Consider the following 20552-nt stretch of genomic DNA (forward strand, 5'->3'; position numbering starts at 1 on the left):
TTAAAATTTTAAATAGTTCAGCTTGGAATATCATCACTTCCACTGGCCTTGTTATTAGCAGTGCTTTCTAAGGCCCATTTGACTTCACTCTCCAAGATGTCTGGCTCAAGGTCAGCAACCACACTACCTGGGGTGTACGAGACCTCCATATCTTCCCTCTTACTAATTCCTTAACATTTTAGATATAACTAGCTGTTCCCGACCACGTGTTGCTGTGGCTCAGTCTGCTAAATAAGTAACTCCCCCACCCATGCGTGTTGTGGAAAGTCCCCCCACCCCGTCCCGACCCATTCATCCTCCCCAAACCCATGGGCCCCAAACCCATCAGTGCCCCCGTTCCCCACCCCAGCCGCATGACGTCACAACACTCCCTCTGCCGTGTAACGTTATAATTCTCCTGCGTGACGGCATTCGCCACCCTGACCCCCCTCTCTCCCCCTTGCATACCCCATGTGCATCTTGGGGAGGGCTGGGCCGGTTCCCGTTCCCCCAGCGGGTTCCGGCGGATGAAGGGACAGGATCCGGCCCCCGCCCGCCAGACAGCCACTCCCAGCAGCCTCTGCGTGCTTGCACATTTATATTCAGTAGGTTGCCATGTTTTTTGTGATGTCACAGATAGTCTTTAGCCAATGGCAGCAGCTGAGGCCTGAGATTATGATGCAGCTTCCTCGGCTGTGTTGCTTTAACATCCAGCAGATGGCGCTGGTTTTCTAAAAAATCATGTTTTTACCTTTCACAGGTGTGACATCTATATAATCTAGGTATATAAAAACACTTGCGTATACGAACGCAACGTTGTGGCAAAATTTCAAAGCAATCGGTCAAGTACTTTCGGAGAGCATAGATTAGTAACAAACAGACATTTACATTTTTATTTATATAGATTTGTTTTGACATTAAATGTGATTATCCAGCCAGTTTTCTACCATGTGATGAACACGATAGTTGTATTCAACTGTTGTACTTCCAACATTTAAATGATCCAGATCTGTCTTTGAAAAGGCTAGATCAGTTTACACTCCTCTTCTGGATTCCTAGCATCTAAGCCAGGGGTCAGCAAACTTTTTCAGCAGGGGGCTGGTCCACTGTCCCTCAGACCTTGTGGGGGGGCCGGACCATTTTTTGGGGGGGGGGATGAACGAATTGCTATGCCCCACAAATAACCCAGAGATGCATTTTAAATAAAAGGCACCGTCTACTCATGTAAAAACATGCTGATTCCCAGACCATCCGTGGGCTGGATTTAGTAGGTGATTGGGCCTGATCCAGCCCCAGCGCCTTAGTTTGCCTGCCCATGATCTAAGCCTCTGCCACTGTTGATTTTCTCTTTTCCAGGAAGCAGAGATGGCTCATTGTAGGGTCAGGGAACAATGAGATGGCACACCATTTTATGATGGCCATTTCTCTAGTATTTAATAATAAAAAGCTAGCCCAATCTTGAAACATTCATTTCTAAAAGACACAACTCTTACTTTCCTTATCACTTTCTTTCAAAGGGCCAGATAACACTAATGGATATTCCTGTATTTAAAGCTATTCAGCCCGAGGTAAGTTTTTCTTATATAACCTTTTGATTTTACATAAATCTAAGCCAGGTTTCCTTATTATGTCAACCCATGCATATATTCTGGAACTAAGTATGTGTGCCAGTGTGTGTATGCATATGTACAAATAATTTGTGTTTCATGTTACATAATTTTAAAATGGTACCTAGTGGTGTCATCTGGAGTAATTTGGTTGACCAGTGAACTGTTAGTTGGTAGGCAAAGGAAGAAAACGGTACAATGAAGTATACTTTTGCTATTCAGTTCTTCTTATAGTTGGTATGGAATTGAACCTCTAGGGAGACAGGTCAATTTTTATATATATATAGTTTTTCTGAGTGAGTTTGAATGTTGAGAAAATATTTAATTCCTGTTCCAAACATTCCATGATAACAAAGTTGAAGATTACTGATACAAGGGCACTGAAGTTATTAGCCAGCCATAATTTGTGGTGACCACTAATTATTATTCTCCCCCAAGTCATCTCTGCTTTCAAGAAAGCTTGGAGCAGGATCGGAAATTATTGGATATTTGGCCAAACTTTGGATTATGATGGGGTGGGGAGCTTTTTCAGGCTGATGGCTGCATTATCTTGGTGGAAAACTTCTCAGCGGCCACACTCCATTAAGTAGGTGGTGCTCAAACAAATGTAGGTATGGTCAGACCCACAATCACACACATTTTCATTGAGAAGAAAGGCATATACTGTATTTACTTTGTGGAACTCTACTCAAGTTTCATCTTCCATTTTCTGTGGACTGTTTTTACAGGCACTTTTTCTGTCCTGACTGTGCAAAGTAGCACTGACATGAAGGTAGTTGTTTCTAAATGATGAATAATTTTAGATCAGAGCAAAGTACAAACCATTTTTTTCATTTCCTAAAAGTATAAACTAATTTTTTTTTAAAAAAAATGCATTCACTAGCATGCATGCTTTATTTTAAAATGACTTCTGCTCTCTTTCTCAAATGAAATCATGCACTAGTGGGTTAAACAGATGTGTTTTGTTTTGGGGTGTCCAGCTTGATAAAGCTATTCCTGCATGAATAACTATTCTGTTTAAAGATGAAAATGCAGTTCTTTCGTAAGCATCCTTTAATGATGGCCTTCAAGCTGCTGTGAAATGAGCAGTTTCTTAGTGTAACAAATCCAGCCTAGACTGTTTTGTTTTCTCTGAATATGTCCTTAACTTGCCTTACTTTAAGGATTTGCAGTATTTGTGATATACTTAATTGTGTGTACCTTTTAAAGCACACTCCAGATCAAATTAACGTCTTCCAAAAGGAGTTTCTTATAAGGAACTAACACTGTACCTCAGTTTGGTAAATACTGCTTTCACACTAGATTACAGAAGGGTTATTGTAATAGCCTGGCAGATATAAAATACATCATAGAGATGGTTTGAAATAATTGTTAATGTTTTATCATTGAAATTAATGAACACTGCTCCTTTAACAAAATTAGTCCTGAGCAAAATTGTTTATCTTGGAATTATTGTTTCATTGTCTCAATACTTAATCATTTCCTATTTTTAGAACACGTAGCTCCTCATACCTATCAAATCAGCAGAATTTGGCATCCAAAGCATTTTTACTAATAAAATCTGCTTTTGAGAAATAGTGTTAATGCATATGTATGTAATGTTGATCTTCCAGTTAGCATTGGACAGTCTGTGAGGTGCTGCAATCCTGTGTTCAGTCTGGCATCCTTGTAAACTCCAAAAATTACCAGAGAATTGATAGTGTTAAAATGCAGTTGTAGGGATATAGAGCAGGAAAGGTGGAGCAGCAGGTAGGACCTGGAGGGAAGTAGAATGCACTTGTAATAACCAGAAAAAGAGTGTGAGTGACTGCTTTTATCTTGGCTGAACATCTTGGCTGCCATCCCAAGGGAGCTTCCACATAGAAGCCCCCACTCCCCAAGCTGGTAGCTTCCTTGCAGGTAGCGTCAGCAACTAGATCTTGGTGCAGAACCTACAGTGGCTAGACCAGGCATAGGCAGCCTTCAGCCCTCCAGATGTTTTGGCCTGCAACTCCCATGATCCGTAGCTAACAGGACCAGTGGTCAGGGATGATGGGAATTGTAGTCCAAAACATCTGGAGAGCCGAAGGTTTCCTATGCCTGGGCTAGACCAGTGGTAAGGAGAGTGTGTCGTTTCCCTAGCAAGTTTTTTTTTTTTACTTAGGAGCTCCTGAGTCAGACCAAGCCTATACTCTGAGATGTCTTTACAGGTGAAGTCCCCTCTATTCTGTGGGGACATGTTGCATCTTTGACTTGTAAGCCATAAGGTGTTTAAGCAATTTATGCCTGCTATAGCTAGCATGTTGAAAATCATTAACTTGATGCTGATTTTGAATCACGTTCAAAGCTTAGAAGGATTTTTTATAAATGAAGTATAAGATATGAAAGAGATTAGTAACTTAATATGGTTACAGGTAGGTAGCCGTGTTGGTCTGGGTCGAAGTAAAATAAAAAAATTCCTTCAGTAGCACCTTAAAGACCAACTAAGTTTTTATTTTGGTATGAGCTTTCGTGTGCATGCACACGAAAGCTCATACCAAAATAAAAACTTAGTTGGTCTTTAAGTAACTTAATATGCAAGCACTTCATGTCCCTGTTAATTTCTGGGATGGAATATAATTCAGATCAGCTTCACAGTAACAATTAGTCTGGTGCATGTCAATATCCAGTCTGATAGGTAGCTTTTGGGTTTACAACATCAGTGAATTGGGTCTAGGCAAGTTTTATTTTAATTGTGATTGAAAACATGGCCCATATGACTATTTTCTTTTAAGCACATATGAATAAGCATTTTTTGTATTTTGTGTTAGCTGCCCAATCTGAGAGTTTAAGAAAATATTGTCAAGTACCAATGAATACCAAGAATCAACAGCCATATTTCAGTTTATATTGATGTAGCATTCATTCCCAACCATGCTAAATTCATCGGGCAACCTTTATTACTAAATTGATTGGATCTTTTGACTGAAGGGACTTCAGTCATCTTCTGTTCACTGCTGAAAAAGCAATGTCTGGGCGTTGTTCTAAAGTAATTTGCAATTAACTTCTTGACGGTTTTTAAAACTGAGTATGGTGCTGGAGGGAGGCAGAAAAGCAGGCTTGATTTAATGCCATAGCAAGGATGACAAGCTCTCCTACAATGGTCCAGGACTTCCACAGACTGCCAATGGCAATAATGCAGCAAGTTGGCCACCCCTGTGAAAAACTAAAAGGAAAAACCCTTTTTGTAATTTAAATGTGTTGTTTCATAATAAACATTTTGGTGATTAGCATTGGCCCTTTTTTCTATTTTAATTATTGAAATGCTTAATTATTTGACCAGTCAGTTTGACTGGTTTGATACCCTGCTGTGGATAACAAATATGGAATATGCAGTTGAGAGTAAAAGTGGGCGTGATTATTCACAGTACTGGCCACTAAGTCTTGCTGTGTGCTAGATCCATCTTCACAGTGTTCTTTAGATCCTTTCACAGCCTGGAAGGCAGAGTTGTAGAGTTATTGTAATCAGTTTTCTTGGCTTTTCTTGTAGTGTAAAATTTTTAGACATACTTTGCATTATAGAAAAATCCCCCCCCCCCCCGCCTTTTCTTTTCTTTTTGGAAGCACGCATCTCTTTGGGAGGATAGATAGCAAGGAAGTGTAAACGATGCCATTGTGATCAAGTGACCTGAGGAGCTCAGTGGCTCAATTCACATATAACAGCTCCCATCCCCATACGTTGGCCATTTATTCTGAAGCTTCAGGCTTGTATACCTCCCCCTCCCACTTTTGCATGCTCTCCTTCATTTACTTGTTTGAAGTGGATTTCTAGTTATGGTCTGTAGACAGCTTGCAAATGCCATAGTTGGCACAATTTAGATGCAACTGAAAAGTTGTGTTTGATCAAATCAGGAAGTGAGGGATGGGTGTGTGAGGTTTCAGCAAATGGCAATACTTTGCCATTTTGTATGAATCAAGCACTGACAATACTGTTTTCCTGTTACGCATCAACTGGACATAATAGATGCAGTTATCATTTCTGGCATTTCGCAGCTGGAAGAATCAGTGGACAGAGCTGAAGGACACAATTGGGCAAATTTAAATATTCATGACCAGGTGACAGCTCAGTAGCTATTCCTGTCCCAGGTGGTCAGTTCTGTACTTAATGGTTAATTTCCCCATTAAATAGTCCATTAAAAAATTGTTGAAGTATGTGTCAAGCCAAATCTTGCTCCATGTTATTTTACTTTGCAAGCCTGAAGGATCTTATATGCTGTTATAACTTATTAAAAAGTTCAGTTGGAGCTCATAAAATTAAGAGGAAAGAACTCACATTTATATATCAGAATTGCAGTCTTATTGGCAACCATTAGGAAAAGTGTTGTTTTGTGTTTTATTTGATGCACTGTGTTAACTGCACTGATAATAAAATAAGAAAATCCTACCTTGTTTCAAAATGTGGGTAAACAGTTACATCAGCCTTAAACTATTTCTCACTGTTAATCCAGGAACTGTCAAGCTGCGGTTGGAATAAAAAAGAAAAATACAGTTCTGCACCAAATGCAGTTGCCTTTACAAGAAGATTCAACCATGTAAGTTTTCTGTGTACATGTGGCACCTTTGCTGTGTACATCAAATTATTCCATTTACATGAAGCTTTAAAAAACGCAACTTCTTTTGTTAAATGTTACTGTGTATTTGACTGAATAGTGTTTTGGATTTCCTCTCTGGCTGCATGTATGATAATTAGCTGTTTTAAAACTGTTTTGAAACTTTATTCTCAATAAGCTAGCTTGTTATTTACATCCCTGAATTGACCATGTTTGGAGAGTGTACTGAAGGAATGGGTGGAAGATGCATTGGGATCCAGTATTTTATATTAGATCAGCAAGAATTTCTGACTCCTAACTGTTTGACAATATCAGAAACATGAAGGCCTTTTCATTTCTTTCCTCTAGACTGTTAGGATTCCTGAACAGTAGTCTCAGGTGTAGGTATGGACTTGTATATGTAGGTCACCCCAATGTATGGTTCATGGAGCTCCATTGCTTTTCAGCCTACTATGTTTTGAGTTCTCTGAATTACTGTCCTGTAGCCCTGCAATCACATTGCGAGGTTCTTTCCCCCACCCATTTAAATTATCATTATTATTATTATTTTCATCTTCATTGCCAGTGGTAGGTTTGTTCCAAAACAGACCCTCTTCAGCTCCTGTGTCTCTACCCTTAAAATTAGTTTAGAAGCTGCTCTGCTACCTTTTTTAATTTTAAGTGCCAACAGTCTGGTTCCAGTCTGGTTCTGTCTGTTTTCTATAGGCCCAGGTTGTTTCAAGATGTTCTGCAGTGCCAAACCCCTCCTCCCTGCTGCACTGTCTCATCCATGCATTGAGACCACACAGCTTTGCCTGTCAAGCTGACCTTGTGCATGGAATTGGTAGCATTTTGGAGAAAGCTACATTGAAGGTCTTGGCTTTCAACATCCTACCTAGCAACCTAAGTTTCATTTCCAAGACCTCACAACTACATTTCCCCATGTCATTTGTGTCAAAGTGCATCATAACCACTGACCCTTCTGCTAGATGACAGGTGACACCTGCAGCCTTCGCACCAGACAAGCAATTCACCATATGGTCTGCATGCCCACCATACACCCAGGGTGTTGATTAAATGGGAAGTGGGCAAAGGATGGTGAGTTAACTGGGGATTTCCTCCATGGGGTAGCTTAGTGGGCTTTTCTTTTTAACACTTTTCCAAAGTTGGGCTTTAGTCTAGTTTTCTCATTTACCATGGCCTCTCAAGCTTCCCTATTAGGGTAGAGCTGAGAACTAAGTTCTACAAGTTTACCACCCCTATGTTTAGGCACCTCTATAAGTCATGGCAGGATTTAGCTACTAACACACGGTGCCTTTATTACTCTAGGCTGATGTTTTAATTAACTCACCCACACTTCTGTTTATCCCGTGCTTCACTGGCCATGCCTTGGTGGCACAGAAGTCTCTGGGATATGGCAAGTCTCAGCATCCAATTACAGCACAACACTACCTAGAATATAAACCCTCCATGCGCTAACTACAACTTCAGTGACAGTTTGCATGGCACATGTTTGTGCTGCACACAGCCACACCTTCATACTAGTGCATGCTATGGACGTCATGCTAGTGATGCTGGGCTCACCAAGATGTACCACGGTGACTACAAACACAAGACATTTTGCAGAGAATATATGGTACTTCATACAAAGTTTCCCTCTACAGCTTGAGGCAGGTCCGGGGATCTTTGCTAAAATTGCTGTGGTTTCAAACCCAGTCAAGGAACTATTAGAAGCATATACTATGATGAATACATCAAAGGGGGCCTTGTGGACAGGTATAGCCAGAGAAGCAAGGACCGTATCCCTCTGTAGCCAGTCCCATAAGGAACTGCATTCTCCTCCTTGCATGGAGGGCTCAGCTGCCACTACTTAATAAGGGTTCCCTAACAGTGGCCTGCAACCTTATTTCAGGTGGTCTCTCTCTTAAGAACAGGAGCAGGGGTTGTGAGCAATGGCAGCAGTGACTGTTCTGGGATGGAAGTGACAGGAGGAAGCAACTTGAAAGAGGTAGAGAGAGGATTAGGAGCCAGAAGTGCTCCTTATTTTATTGAATTACAATAAAATATTACAATTAAGATGCTGACTTTAGAAGACAATACCGAATTAGAAAAATATTTGCCACAGAAGCAGTGTGTGTGTGCGTGTGTGTGCATTAATTAAAGCCTTTCAGGGATATTCTGTGTTCCTCATTGTTAACATATCTATTGCAAGAATGGTCTGACTTTTTAATGTCTATTAGAGCTGATGTGTTAGTGCCTTAATTCTAAATTCATTCTATTTTTAATATCTTTTAAAAATAAAATGGTATGAACAACTTCTCATAGCTACATCTCACTGCAAAGACAGTCAAGCTCGGGTATTGGAATATGCACATTCCATGAGACATAGATTTTCTGACAAATAATTGACACCAGTGTAGCAGCAGTTCTCACACAACATAGTACAATGGGGCTTTTCTTCACAAACTGGAGGTGAAAGGTACAATATATGTAGAAACTGCAATTTGCATCACCTACTTCCCCTACCTCAAAATCTGAGTTTAGAGGTTACTCATGCACTTTGGCACAGCTTCTACAGATGTGAAAGTAGTTAAATAATTAGCCATGGAAATACTAGAATCCTCTTGACATACTACAGTCTACTGCACAATACCCCTGCTAGTTTTAAAATCCAGAATGCTCTTACTAAAAGCCATCTGTAAGCCATTTACTACTACCATCCTTGCCAAATGTGAATACTGTTACACTTTTCGGAAGAGTGGAAGAAAATTGGAAGATGGTATTCATTGTACTGTTTATATTCAGAAATAGTCTTAAAGGAGAGTAATTCCAGTAGGAAAAAAGTGAAGAAAAAGTAGAAAATAAATGATTTTACACATTAGCAATTACTGTATATTCAAGTGGAATTCAAACCTTTTTACAGAAAGAACAGGTTGCTTACTTACAGCTGTGGTTGGACTCTGTGCCCGCGTAGACATTGTTTTAAAACTTTGGAGAGATGGACTAGTGTTCTGGAGAGCTGTCCACCTCCACCTCAAGAGGGGACTCCTGTCTTCCTGCATGCAGGAGGGACTGCATGCAGTGACTATATGAGGAAGTTTCAGAGAAGAACAGATTAAATTTTTATTACAGAATGTTTTCATGATGTACAGGCACTGAAGCAGAGTATACCATACCTCTGGGAATCAGGTGCACACAGAGGAAGTTTTGATGGGGTGGGGGGGTAATTGGTTTACTTTCATTCTTCTTATTATGTAGTTTGTGTTTTTTATCTTGAATTTTTAGGTTGTGAATTGAGATTTGCGGATGAAGGGGGGTATACAAATTTAATAAATGGGTAATGTTAAGTAATAAGTATTAGGGGGACTAACATAAAACAGGGCAAGCAAGTTCTTTCCAAGGCAGGTAGCCAGCAGGTCTTGCTGTATCAGCTGTGCTAGATGCCGTATGATTTTTGTACACAATTTGAATTCTGTCGTATAACTACTATTTGGCATTATAGGAAGCAGCATTTCTTTGGTTCCTCTCTGTTTTCATGCCATATTGCACAGTTAAGTTTTCAATAAAATGTAGGATGCATATAACAGGCATGATTTTTTTTATTTTTTTGAAATCTTTGCTCAAGGGTGATAGCATGCTATGGAGGATATCACACTATACCAGGCAGAGGGCCTTCTCGGTAGTGGCACCGGAATGCCCTCCCACTAGAGGTCAAAGAGAACAACAACTACCAGATCTTTAGAAGGCATCTCAAGGCAGCCCTGTACAGGGAATCTTTTAATGTCTGATGGATTTCTGTATTTTAATATTTTGTTGGAAGCCGCCCAGAGTGGCTGGGGGAACCCGGCCAGATGGGCGGGGTATAAATAATAAATTATTATTATTATCAAAAAGTAAAATGGCTTTGCAGCTTAAAATTGTCCAATGCAGTGTGTTAGCTCATTTGCACAGGCTACACCTGTTTCCTGGACCAATGGCATATACTTAACTTGTTTGCTTATACTTAATGGGTCAGAACATTACAGGGCTGGAGGATGTTATTCCAGGGGAGTGATATTAGGAATCCGGAATCTGCAGAGTTAAGTGTTGGTTCCAGGGGGATCTGGTGTTCTAGATAGCAAAATATTTTCCAGGCTATTCATAGATAGCCCAACAATGTAGTGGGAGCACCGAAGGCCCACCAAGCTTCATTTGTCCCAATGCTGTGTGGTTTCCGAACAAGTAACCTGGGTTCCATAGAACTCATCTCATATGTTGCTAGAGTAGAGAATTTTTCTTAAGGGATTGTATTCCCTCAAGATTCCTAATTCCAGCTGTGGAAAATAACAAACACAGGAAAGACATAATGACACGAGGGGGAGAAAGCATGGAAACGGGCTATTTAAAGGTGGAGCAGCCTGTCTTGAAGTATCCCATGGAGGTCTAGCAGCAGGCTGAACTATTGGCTGGGTGGATGGAACAGACTGAGCCATAGAAAAGCTGGATTGAGGAAGACTGAACAGTGTTGTTTCATGGTGGAAGATAATTAATTTTTTGGTTTCCGGGGTAGGGGATACCTGAGATGAAAAGTGATTGGACTGAGGATTAGGCTGGATGGAAGGAGTACTCCAAAATAATAGTTTTCTGTGTGGTTGTCACTGCACATACAAAAATGTCACAGACTGATTGGACAGTCCTGGGGGGAAAGGGGACGGTCCAGACCTAATCAGGGCAGAGTGTCCCAAGTGCAGACCATAGTTCTGCTTGAGTAGCAGGGAGATGCAATTTTTTACTGATTAGATAAGTCTGGACTGCTTAGGGTGGGCTGTGTTGCCCACTATGATTCTGCTGACAGAAATTGAGCAGGGTTGCTCCCTAGGTAAGTACCATTGCCTGACTTCTCACAACACCCTGAATCTCATTTTTTTCAGGAATTAATGTAGCATTCTGAAATTCATGACTCTCTATATTAAATCTGAAACCAAAATTGTAGAACACATTAAACATATCTGCTGAGAAAATATGTGTGGGCAGGAGTGTCTATTTGTTCAGGGATTCCAGTGCTCAAAAGGACTTATTCAAATAGTGTAAATATCAGCCCTGCTTAGTACTGCCACTGGCCTGGCCTGGACATTGAGATTTCCTCTAGGCATTCTCAAGAGCCTATGCACACCCAGGATGACTCCCACCCAGAACAATGTCACATCACCAACTTCTTCAGAAAGACTCTTCAAATCACTTGAGGTGATAGGGGTGCAAGAAGGCAGCAGGTATTGCATGATTGCATTTCAGAGTCCCATTGTGCGTGTGAGCTTGTTACTAGTCACTGGAGTCTAGCAGCTGTTTCAAAGCCATAATAGACATATTTCTCTCTTGTCATTCCCCCCCCCCTTTCAACAGTACATTAAAGCACAAACTCATCCCTTATATAAAGTTTTACTCTTTGGAAAGCTTTCCAACTTTAAATTATTCTGGTGGCAATCTTTGGGTTTTGGTTTGGAATTCCAGAGTCTCTGTGGCATCAACAGCAATGCAGAACTAAAGAGAGGTGAATTCCATGGCTGTATTATAAATAAACAAATGTGGGACTTTACAACTTCATTATGAGATAAACTAGGTAAACACTTGATTGGAGTGACAAATCCAGCTAAATTTCTCAAGAAACACATTCCTACTTTTTTCGGAAACTAAACTTTAAAATTCACTAAAAGATGCAGACTTCAATGTCGAGACTATTTCTCACCACATGCTGTGTGCTTGAAATATGTGTCCAAATAATTCCCTGTTGCTCAAAATCAGCATATGAGTTTTAGTACCTCCTAGGTTCTTGATTCCCCTTTCTCCCTTAAATTCACAATGCCTGCAGTAAAGGCTAAAAGTCAATGCCAAATTAGATGTGATGCTCGCCATATAGTTTGCATATGTGCCATTTTTATTATTACAGTAATAGCAATTGCAGTGCTTTTTTCTATAAAAAATGTTTAGGGGGTACTCTCATTTTCCTACTCATATTGAAATACTGCCCCTCAATGAAGCCAAACAGATTCACAAGATGTGCCCCCCAAAAAAGCACTGCCTTATTGAATTGGGGGTGTTGTGTTTATATAACTAACAATAAAAAGCAAAGTAAAACAAAACAAGGGAAAGGGGAAGGAATGGATCAGCATTCACAGGTTAGGATCATTTTCAGTTTACAGAGGTATTTTACCTGTACATTCAGCGTAGCCTTGTCAGCCTACTGATTTATATAATACTAGCTGGCTCTGCCACACATTGCCGTGGCTAATCCCTGTGACTGCCACCACCCTGTGTCGATCCATGACGTATCCATGCCCCCTCCCCCCCACCCCTGGGTTTTCCCTGTGACTCCCCCCAACCTGTCCCATCCTGTGGCGTATTACGCCCCCTCTTTCCCCCACCCCGGGTCATCCCTGTGACTGGCCCCACCGTGTACTGACCTATCCCATCCCCTCCTCCCCCCAACCCCCACCCAGGCGAGTCAGTACCTCCATTCGGCCTAGTCTGTAAAGGCTTTGGCCTAGTATGTAAACGGCAGCTGAGGTGCTGTTGAGAGGGAAGGTTCTATAGGTGTAGTACCAGTGTAGCCACCGCTAGAGGGTGATGGTTTGCAACCTGGATCTTTCCCCAGCATGCACTTTTGGGTGAGGTGTGTTCTGTAACATGGGGTTTGGGTTTTTTTACGTGGTGTAGGTGTGGCGTCTGTCTTAGCAAACTTCATAAGATTAATCTCATGGTCGCATGGGATGTTGTGTGCAAATTTGAACGCTATTGGTCAAGTGGTTTCGGTGAAAAGTGGAAACACACTCACATGCCGTTTTTACATTTAGATAGATAGATAGATAGCCTACTGATTAATAATACTTATTAATTTATTTAATCTATTATATGTAGCTGGTTTATGTATGGTGAATAAGGATAGGCCATCTGTTCGTTGTAGGCAGCACAGCAAAGTGGGGTTAGCCCTTTGCTCCTGCCGCAGTCCTGAGCAGAATTGGGCACACACAACACAGCTGCTATTTCAGAATGCAAAGAGGAACTTTCCTCCCATTTTTGATGACAGGCATTTGGGAAAGCATTTATCGAAACTGAAATTTGTATTGGGGTTGAAATTGATATCAATATATATCAATGCTAGTAGTAAGTTTGAATTATTTAATATTTTTAATTATTAGTACTATGTATATATGTTACACATTTTATCTTCTTAGTAAGTTCACTATGCAATTCTTGTTTAATATACCCTGTTAATATAATTAGATTAAACAGCAAAACTTTAGAAATGCTCATAGTAGTGAATGAATTTGCATGTTTCTGGTAACTAATTAGGCTGCTAACTAAAATCAGTTTTCATAATGTGAAAACACATGAGAATAATGTCAAAATCACCAGTCTTATAACAATACCACCTTTTGTTTTCTGTTTTTATATGTATTATTACCACTCTCTCTTTTTTTAGGTAAGTTTTTGGGTAGTTAGAGAAATTCTTCATGCACAGACATTAAAAATACGAGCTGAAGTTCTGAGCCACTATATTAAAACAGCTAAGGTAAGAAACTTTTGTTCTGGAGCCTTAATCAGGGTTGATAGAGACCTAGGTTTAGAAGTACGCTCAGTAAATATTTGGCTCCATTTACATATGACTAGAGGAAATGTGTAGCCTAGTCAGTTATATGAACTCTAACCTGGAATATTCGAACAATATTCAGTGATGATGATTCCTGATTATACTTTGAAAGAGCAATCAAAAGGTGTTAAGTGTAATATTGCTAATTCATTTGTTTGGGGTATGGTGTGGCAAGAATACTTTTTGCGACATGATGCAGATAAATGTTTGATTATTTTCCATCCAGTGGCTAGTATATGACTAAGACAGGAATGCCACATCACTGCCCATGGGTGTTTGCATTGGTGACATAACTATGGTTTATTGGCCAGTGTTTAGTTTACTTCAGACCAAGGTCACACACAAAGCTTATCTATTACTAGCTGCCCCTGCCACGCGTTGCTGTGGCTAATCCCTGTGACTGCCACTAGCCTGTGTCGATCCATGACGTATCCCTCCCCCTCCTCCCCCCACCCCTGGGGTTTCCCTGTGGCTGGCCCCACCATGTACTGACCTTTCCCGTCCCCTCCTCCCCCCAACCCCCCTCAGGCGAGTCAGTACCTCCATCCGGCCTAGTCTGTAAATGCTTTGGCCTAGTATGTAAACGGCAGCTGAGGTGCTGTTAGAGGGAAGGTTCTATAGAAGTTCTATAGGTGTAGTACCAGTGTAGCCGACGCTAGAGGGCGCCGATTTGCAACCTGGTTCTTTTCCCAGCATGCATTTTCATCTGAGCTGTGTGTTTTGAAACACAGAGTTTACGTGTGTTTACGTGGGGGGGTTTATGTGGCACAGGTGTGACACCTGTCTTTGAAAATGGTATGGGCTTGCTCTCATATTCGCATGCGGCATTGTGTAAAAATTTTGGAGAGCTATAATTTTCCTCTGTTTTTCAGTTTTTTGTTCATGGTGCCACTTGTCTTTGTAAAATAGGCTGATAATTTAAGTTGTGGCAAACTCAATATATTACAGTACTAGACACTAAACTGCTGTTTTCCTCTCTTCTCAGAAACTCTATGAGTTGAATAATCTACATGCTCTTATGGCTGTGGTGTCTGGATTACAAAGTGCCCCCATCTTCAGGTTGACCAAAACTTGGGCGGTGAGTGAACTCGGGTGTTAACACTGAGTTAGGGAGTTGCGCAGTGGAAGTGGAATGATTAATAATAATAATATTAATAAAACTTATTTATATCCCGCGCTCCCCGGCCAAAGTCAGGCTCAGAGTGGCTAACATCATACAAGTAAGACAATGCATAAAAAACAAGTGATCAGTTAATTAAGATATATCCCACAATTAATTCAAACAAATTAAAATTAAAACTGGACAAGTGGCAATCTTCAGGTTAAAATTGAAGGCAGTTACCAGCTGTTTCCACTGATATTATCAGCACATGTGAGCACACTGGGAACCTTCTTCGTGCTTGTTCTTATATAAGGAGAAAATGAGTCAGGCTGAACCCTGACCAAAGGCCTGGCGGAACTGCTCCATCTTTTAGCCCCTGCGGAAAGATGTCAAATCCCGCAGGGCCCTAGTCTCTTGTGAGAGAGTGTTCCACCGAAAAGGCCCTGGCTCTGGTCAAGGTCAGTCTGATTTCTCTGGGGCCCGGAATCTGTAGGATGTTGTTATTTGCAGACCATAAGGTCCTCTGTGGGGCATACCAGGAGAGGCTGTTTACAGGCAGCTCCCCATTTACCCGTGTCCAGTACTGTATGTGTGCGACTGTTTATATGGGCATTGCACCGAATCTGGAAGTGACCTGGAAACGTCATAAAGACATCACTGAAATGTCACTAAAGGAGCGGGATGTGGGCGGGGCAGAACAGGGTGTCTGTAGGCTTTTTGAGGAGGGGTTTCAATTATACCGACACATGTAACCCTTGCATAAATGGGACCTGCCTGTAGTTGATTTCACATAGGGTACTTGTTGCACCATAGGAGCCAACTCCTAGGGGCCTTGGGGATTTCGGCCCCCCACTATAAAATATTTGAGGGGGCTGGGCCTCCACAAATTTGATGGGCATTCCCATTCAAATGGTGTGTGCGCGCTCACTGCATCATATGGTCAATTATGTGGAGCAGGGCTTACCTAGACGCCCACAATATTTTACTCAAGTTGGCACCCTTTGTTGGGCATTATATAAACTTACCTAAATCCCTTCAGTTTCCTTTGAAGTCTATCTTTATGAGTGACTTATTCCTGACGGTCTGATCTGAAAGCACAGATGTTCTGCTTTCTCAGAAAGCTTATATTATTCATGCCCTTTCTCCGTGTTTGTCTATTTTGGTTCTCTGTTAAATAGACTCCTAGAGAGTGATTCAGTGCCCCTTCTGTTAATATTCATTCAACCGTTCTCTAATTTGGCATCCTTCTGTAAACATTCATTTATCGTCCCAGGTGAGAACTATAACTGACTCAGTAACTGGTTGTGTGTACAACATAAGAATTATTTTTGATGTGTGTGTGTGTGTGTGTTACTCTTTCACTCTCATGGAGTCTATCCCTTGCTGCAGCAGTTTGTGCTTTCAGGATGGTTTGAAATGGCAATATTATTGGGTGATGCCCACTGGTACGGCCTACTGACAAGAGAGGGAAAGCATTTCTGACAATCTTCCATCTCCACTTTTCAGCATCGTCCATGTCTTCCTAAATCTGCTCTAGTGGGTTCTCCCAAGCCTCTGGAGAATGAGTGCTATAGGAGGGAGGGGGGATTGGCAAATACTTTTTCCTTCCTTGTTCTGCTGACAGTTTCCCTTTTAACCTCAGACATTAATACCAGTCTTTAAATTGAACCACATAGTTATTCCAAAAATTACTTTTGTACCATAGGCTCACAAATTGTGACTGGACTTGGTGGTATTAGCTTTTACTAGCCATCTATGAAGTTCTACTATGATAGCTCGACAATACATGAATTTACCAATGCATCTTATTTTCTGAAGATTTTTTTATAACTCATGCTGCTTTGACTACAGTATTGTTAGCTGCTTAGAGCAATTCATATTGAGGCTTGATATAAATCCTTTAATTGATTCAATTAGCTAAAGGCACAAAACATTCTTTCCCCCCACTCTGGTTACTCCCGTGTTTCTCCGAAAATAAGCCATACCCCCAAAATATGTCATACCCTGAAAATAAGCCATAGTGATAGGCAGTTTAACCTTGTAGGTTAAACTGTACCATACTTAATAAAAAAATAAGACATCCCCTGAAAATAAGCCACCGTGTTTTTTTTTTGAGGAAAAATAAATATAAGACGGTGTCTTATTTTTGGAGAAACACGGTATTTAGACTTAAAAGAAACCCTGTATTGCCAAAGTACTAATCCTGCGTCATCAAACTACTATAGTAATATACAGTATAGCACGGCTCAGACCTTTTCACAATTAAAATGCTTTCAAATTGTATATAACAAAACAGTTGTAACTTTTCAGTACAGTATTTCCTTATGCATAGTACAAAATAACTGTAAACTTGTTGGGGGCGGGGAGCCATTGCTTTCCTAATAACTATATTTTGGTTCTTCCTCTCTCCCTAAAGCTACTGAGCCGAAAGGACAAAACTACTTTTGAGAAGCTGGAATATGTAATGAGTAAAGAAGAAAATTATAAGAGACTTAGAAACTATATAAACAGCTTGAAGATGACTCCTTGCATTCCTTATTTAGGTAAGATGAACATTTTAACTTTGTTTACTTGTATCATAAAAATATTAGTACCTGTATGGACCCCACATTGTGGCAACTCCTTCCTTCCTGCCACCAACTGTAGGGAAGGGGGAGGGGAATGATGGGGGCAGCATTTTTTATGGCTTTTCAAGTATACTTTGCTTCAAAGAGCACACCCAGGAGAAGAGAGAGGAACCCTCCTGAGGTCGCCGTGGAGGGGCTAAATGTCAGCTGTCAAGGAAGGCATATATTGATGTGAGAGGGATGTGAATTGACTGAGGGATTTTAAAGTTTCTTCTCATCTTAAAGATTTGTGGTTGTGGCAGCATTATTGATATAGCAGAGGCTTGTCTGTCAGCATTGCCATGTTACTGAATTGGGAAAATGCTGGCTCTTCCTTTTTTTAAAACAACAACAACCATGCAGAATACAATTATTTCTTTGGATTGGGGGCTGTGCCTCATTTTGTTGGAATTGCATCTAGTTTACCTTAGCAGCCACATTTGTGGCTTCCTGTTTATTAAGAGCAGAGCAGGAGGAGAGTTTTTTAATGTTTAAATTCATTGACAGTTACCTCAGTGTGGCATGAGATGCTCTTACAAAGCTACTGCATACAGGAAGTATGTTCAATCTTATTGATACTGGATAAGATGCAGTGTTACACAACTGGACAAGATTTGTTTCCTTCCCTCCCCTGCAGCTTTGTGTGCAGAGAAGGTCCCCAATCCCCAGATTTGGGGGGGGGGGCTTAAGTAACTGCAGGGGAGGAAAGGGAAGAGAACTCAAGTGCATGAACAGGTTGTCATTATTGGATTTCACCCATTTTTTATCACTGTATGCTTTGTCCTTTAGAACAGAAAATAATACAACATTGATTTAGAACCCAACAAAAATCACTCCATTTATTGCTTTCTCATCCTATTTTGCTCAGAAACCATAATGCAGCACACATGAAAAACATGATGCTGTTATAACGAAGAAAAACAATTTCAATTCTAAAATGCTGCATTTTTATTTAGTGCTTAATGTGCATGTTTTTTCCTAGGGCAAATAGTGTTTTTTTGTATGAAAGTTCTACATACTTTTACATCTTCTTGCTGTGTAGTCGCCCACTGCATGTTAATTTTGTAGTAATCTGGCAACTTTCATATTTCTTGCGTCGGTCAAGATCTGAAGAGGGGGACCGTGTGCATGTGGACAGTTGCTCTGTGCATGCAGCATGCATGTTTTCATGCTGGCTTTCTCCTGGTGGCAGCCCATTATACTTTATGGAATGCCACTTGAGATGCTCTTCTTCTTCTTTGGCGATCACTCGTAGCCAAGTAAGATTGTCTTCCATAAACACAGTTTTAACAATGAGTCCGTAAGCGACTGTGGAGACCAATTCTGGATCCACACGTCCTTCCACAGTGGGGACATTGGTTTCCGGGCGGGAGTTGATCACAGTGTGGATTTTCCAAGCGTGCCTTCCTCTTAGCACGTTTCTCCCTTGCATCCTGAGTTTGAGTGTCTTCAAAGCCCATGAATGACACCTTTGGTAAAGGCTGTTCTCCAACTGGAGCACTCGCAGGCCAGTGTTTCCCAATTGTCAGTGCTTATACAGTACTACATTTTTTAAAGATTTGCCTTGAGACTGTCTTTAAACCTCTTTTGTTGACCACCAGAATTACGCTTTCCATTTTTAAGTTCAGAATAGAGTTGTTGTTTTGGAATCAGGCATCCGCACAACATGACCAGTCCAACAAAGTTGATGCTGAAGAATCATTGCTTCAACACTGGTGATCTTTGCTTTTTCCAGTACACTGATATTAGTTCGCCTGTCTTCCCAAGTGATGTGTAAAAATTTTCGGAGACACCGTTGATGGAATCTTTTGAGGAGTTGGAGATGCTACTGGGGTCTTGGCCCACCAATTTTGGTTTCACTTGCTAGGCTGTCAAGCTGTTTGATAGGCACTGACCTGACCCCTCCTTGGATGGGTTTCCTTTGCTCATGTCCTTGCACAAACAGAAAAACCACCCCTTTTTGCCTCCCCCCAAATTATCTGTGGAGAAGTATATTTCTCTTTGTAGTGCTGAACTTTTTGTGCTAGTCATATCAGATGGGCAGCGGGTTCTTATTGCTGGTGAGTAGACAAGTTATTTTATGGAACTGAGGTGAGAGTACTATGGTGGAAAAGTCCCATTAAATAAGCCATTGGGTATGTTCCTTCTTCTTTAATTTGAAGACGTGAACCAAAAGTTTTAAAGTTGAATATAGCTAGGGTCTTGCGCTGCTTCATTAAAACAGTTCTTTAAAAATCATAATATACAATGTGAGCAGTATCTGTCAACCACTCACATGAGCTTATTGGAATAACTTTTAGCCAAATGTTTAATAGTAATATATTCTAAAAAAAGATTTAAGTTTTTAAAAAAGAATGAGGTTTTCAGAGTTGAACCAAGCTGAAATTACTGAGGGTATTTCACACTGTGCTCTTGACAACGTAGCTGCTGTTTTTAAAACTAGTTTTTAAAAACTCAGAATGGTATGTGGCACTGTCAAAATAATGCAAAAACAAAATCCACATTCATCTGGCTGCTTGAAATACTTTGCTGCTGCTCCTGATTGCTGCAAGTAAGGTTTAATGAGGGGAGAACACCCAAGTTTTCAAAATGTAGTTCAGATACATTTTGGCCTTTTCAGTAACCTGTAACTGTTCAAGCTTCAAAAATTCAGATTAATAGGCTGTGATCTCCAGACCTCTCTCCAGTCCAGCGCCTTCTTGTCTACTCTCTGTTGTGGAGGGGAAAAGCAGCTGTTGCAACACGAAGGAATTAAATGAATAAGAACCACTTCCCAGTCATTTTGGCAACCCTAAAGTACCAAATCCAGTACTATCTAATTATTTTATGGCAGATAGGGCATTTATTAAGAGATTATAGGAAGGAAGCTCCTCACTGTAGCCTGTCCAGTTGCCAGATAAGCTTAAACAGAGTAGGATGTTTAAATTGGGTAAATGTCAAAATTTTAAGAAACCTGACAAATAAAACAGTTCCTACTTCATGAATTTCAATGAGTGAGATCCAGTGTTACACCAAGAAACAGACAATGACTTCCCCTCCCCCCTCCTCCCTCACACTTCCCAGTCAGCTCCAGAGGTTATGCCAAGA

The 20552-nt window shown here is 40.7% G+C and overlaps 1 protein-coding gene across 2 annotated transcripts in view; it reads left to right on the plus strand.

Moving 5' to 3' along the window:
* RALGPS2 (Ral GEF with PH domain and SH3 binding motif 2) overlaps positions 1-20552 on the plus strand; it is a 93040-nt gene that overhangs the window by 22462 nt on the left and 50026 nt on the right. For both annotated transcript variants that reach the window (XM_035121307.3, XM_035121306.3), the window contains exons 4-8: positions 1497-1547; positions 6053-6136; positions 13590-13679; positions 14743-14835; positions 17276-17402. In XM_035121307.3, the coding sequence (XP_034977198.1) occupies positions 1497-1547; positions 6053-6136; positions 13590-13679; positions 14743-14835; positions 17276-17402 (445 nt within the window). The remainder of the gene's footprint in view (positions 1-1496; positions 1548-6052; positions 6137-13589; positions 13680-14742; positions 14836-17275; positions 17403-20552) is intronic.

Source organism: Zootoca vivipara, chromosome 7, assembly GCF_965207765.1.
Source record: "Zootoca vivipara chromosome 7, rZooViv2.hap1.1, whole genome shotgun sequence".
NCBI classification, from domain to species: Eukaryota; Metazoa; Chordata; class Lepidosauria; order Squamata; family Lacertidae; genus Zootoca; species Zootoca vivipara.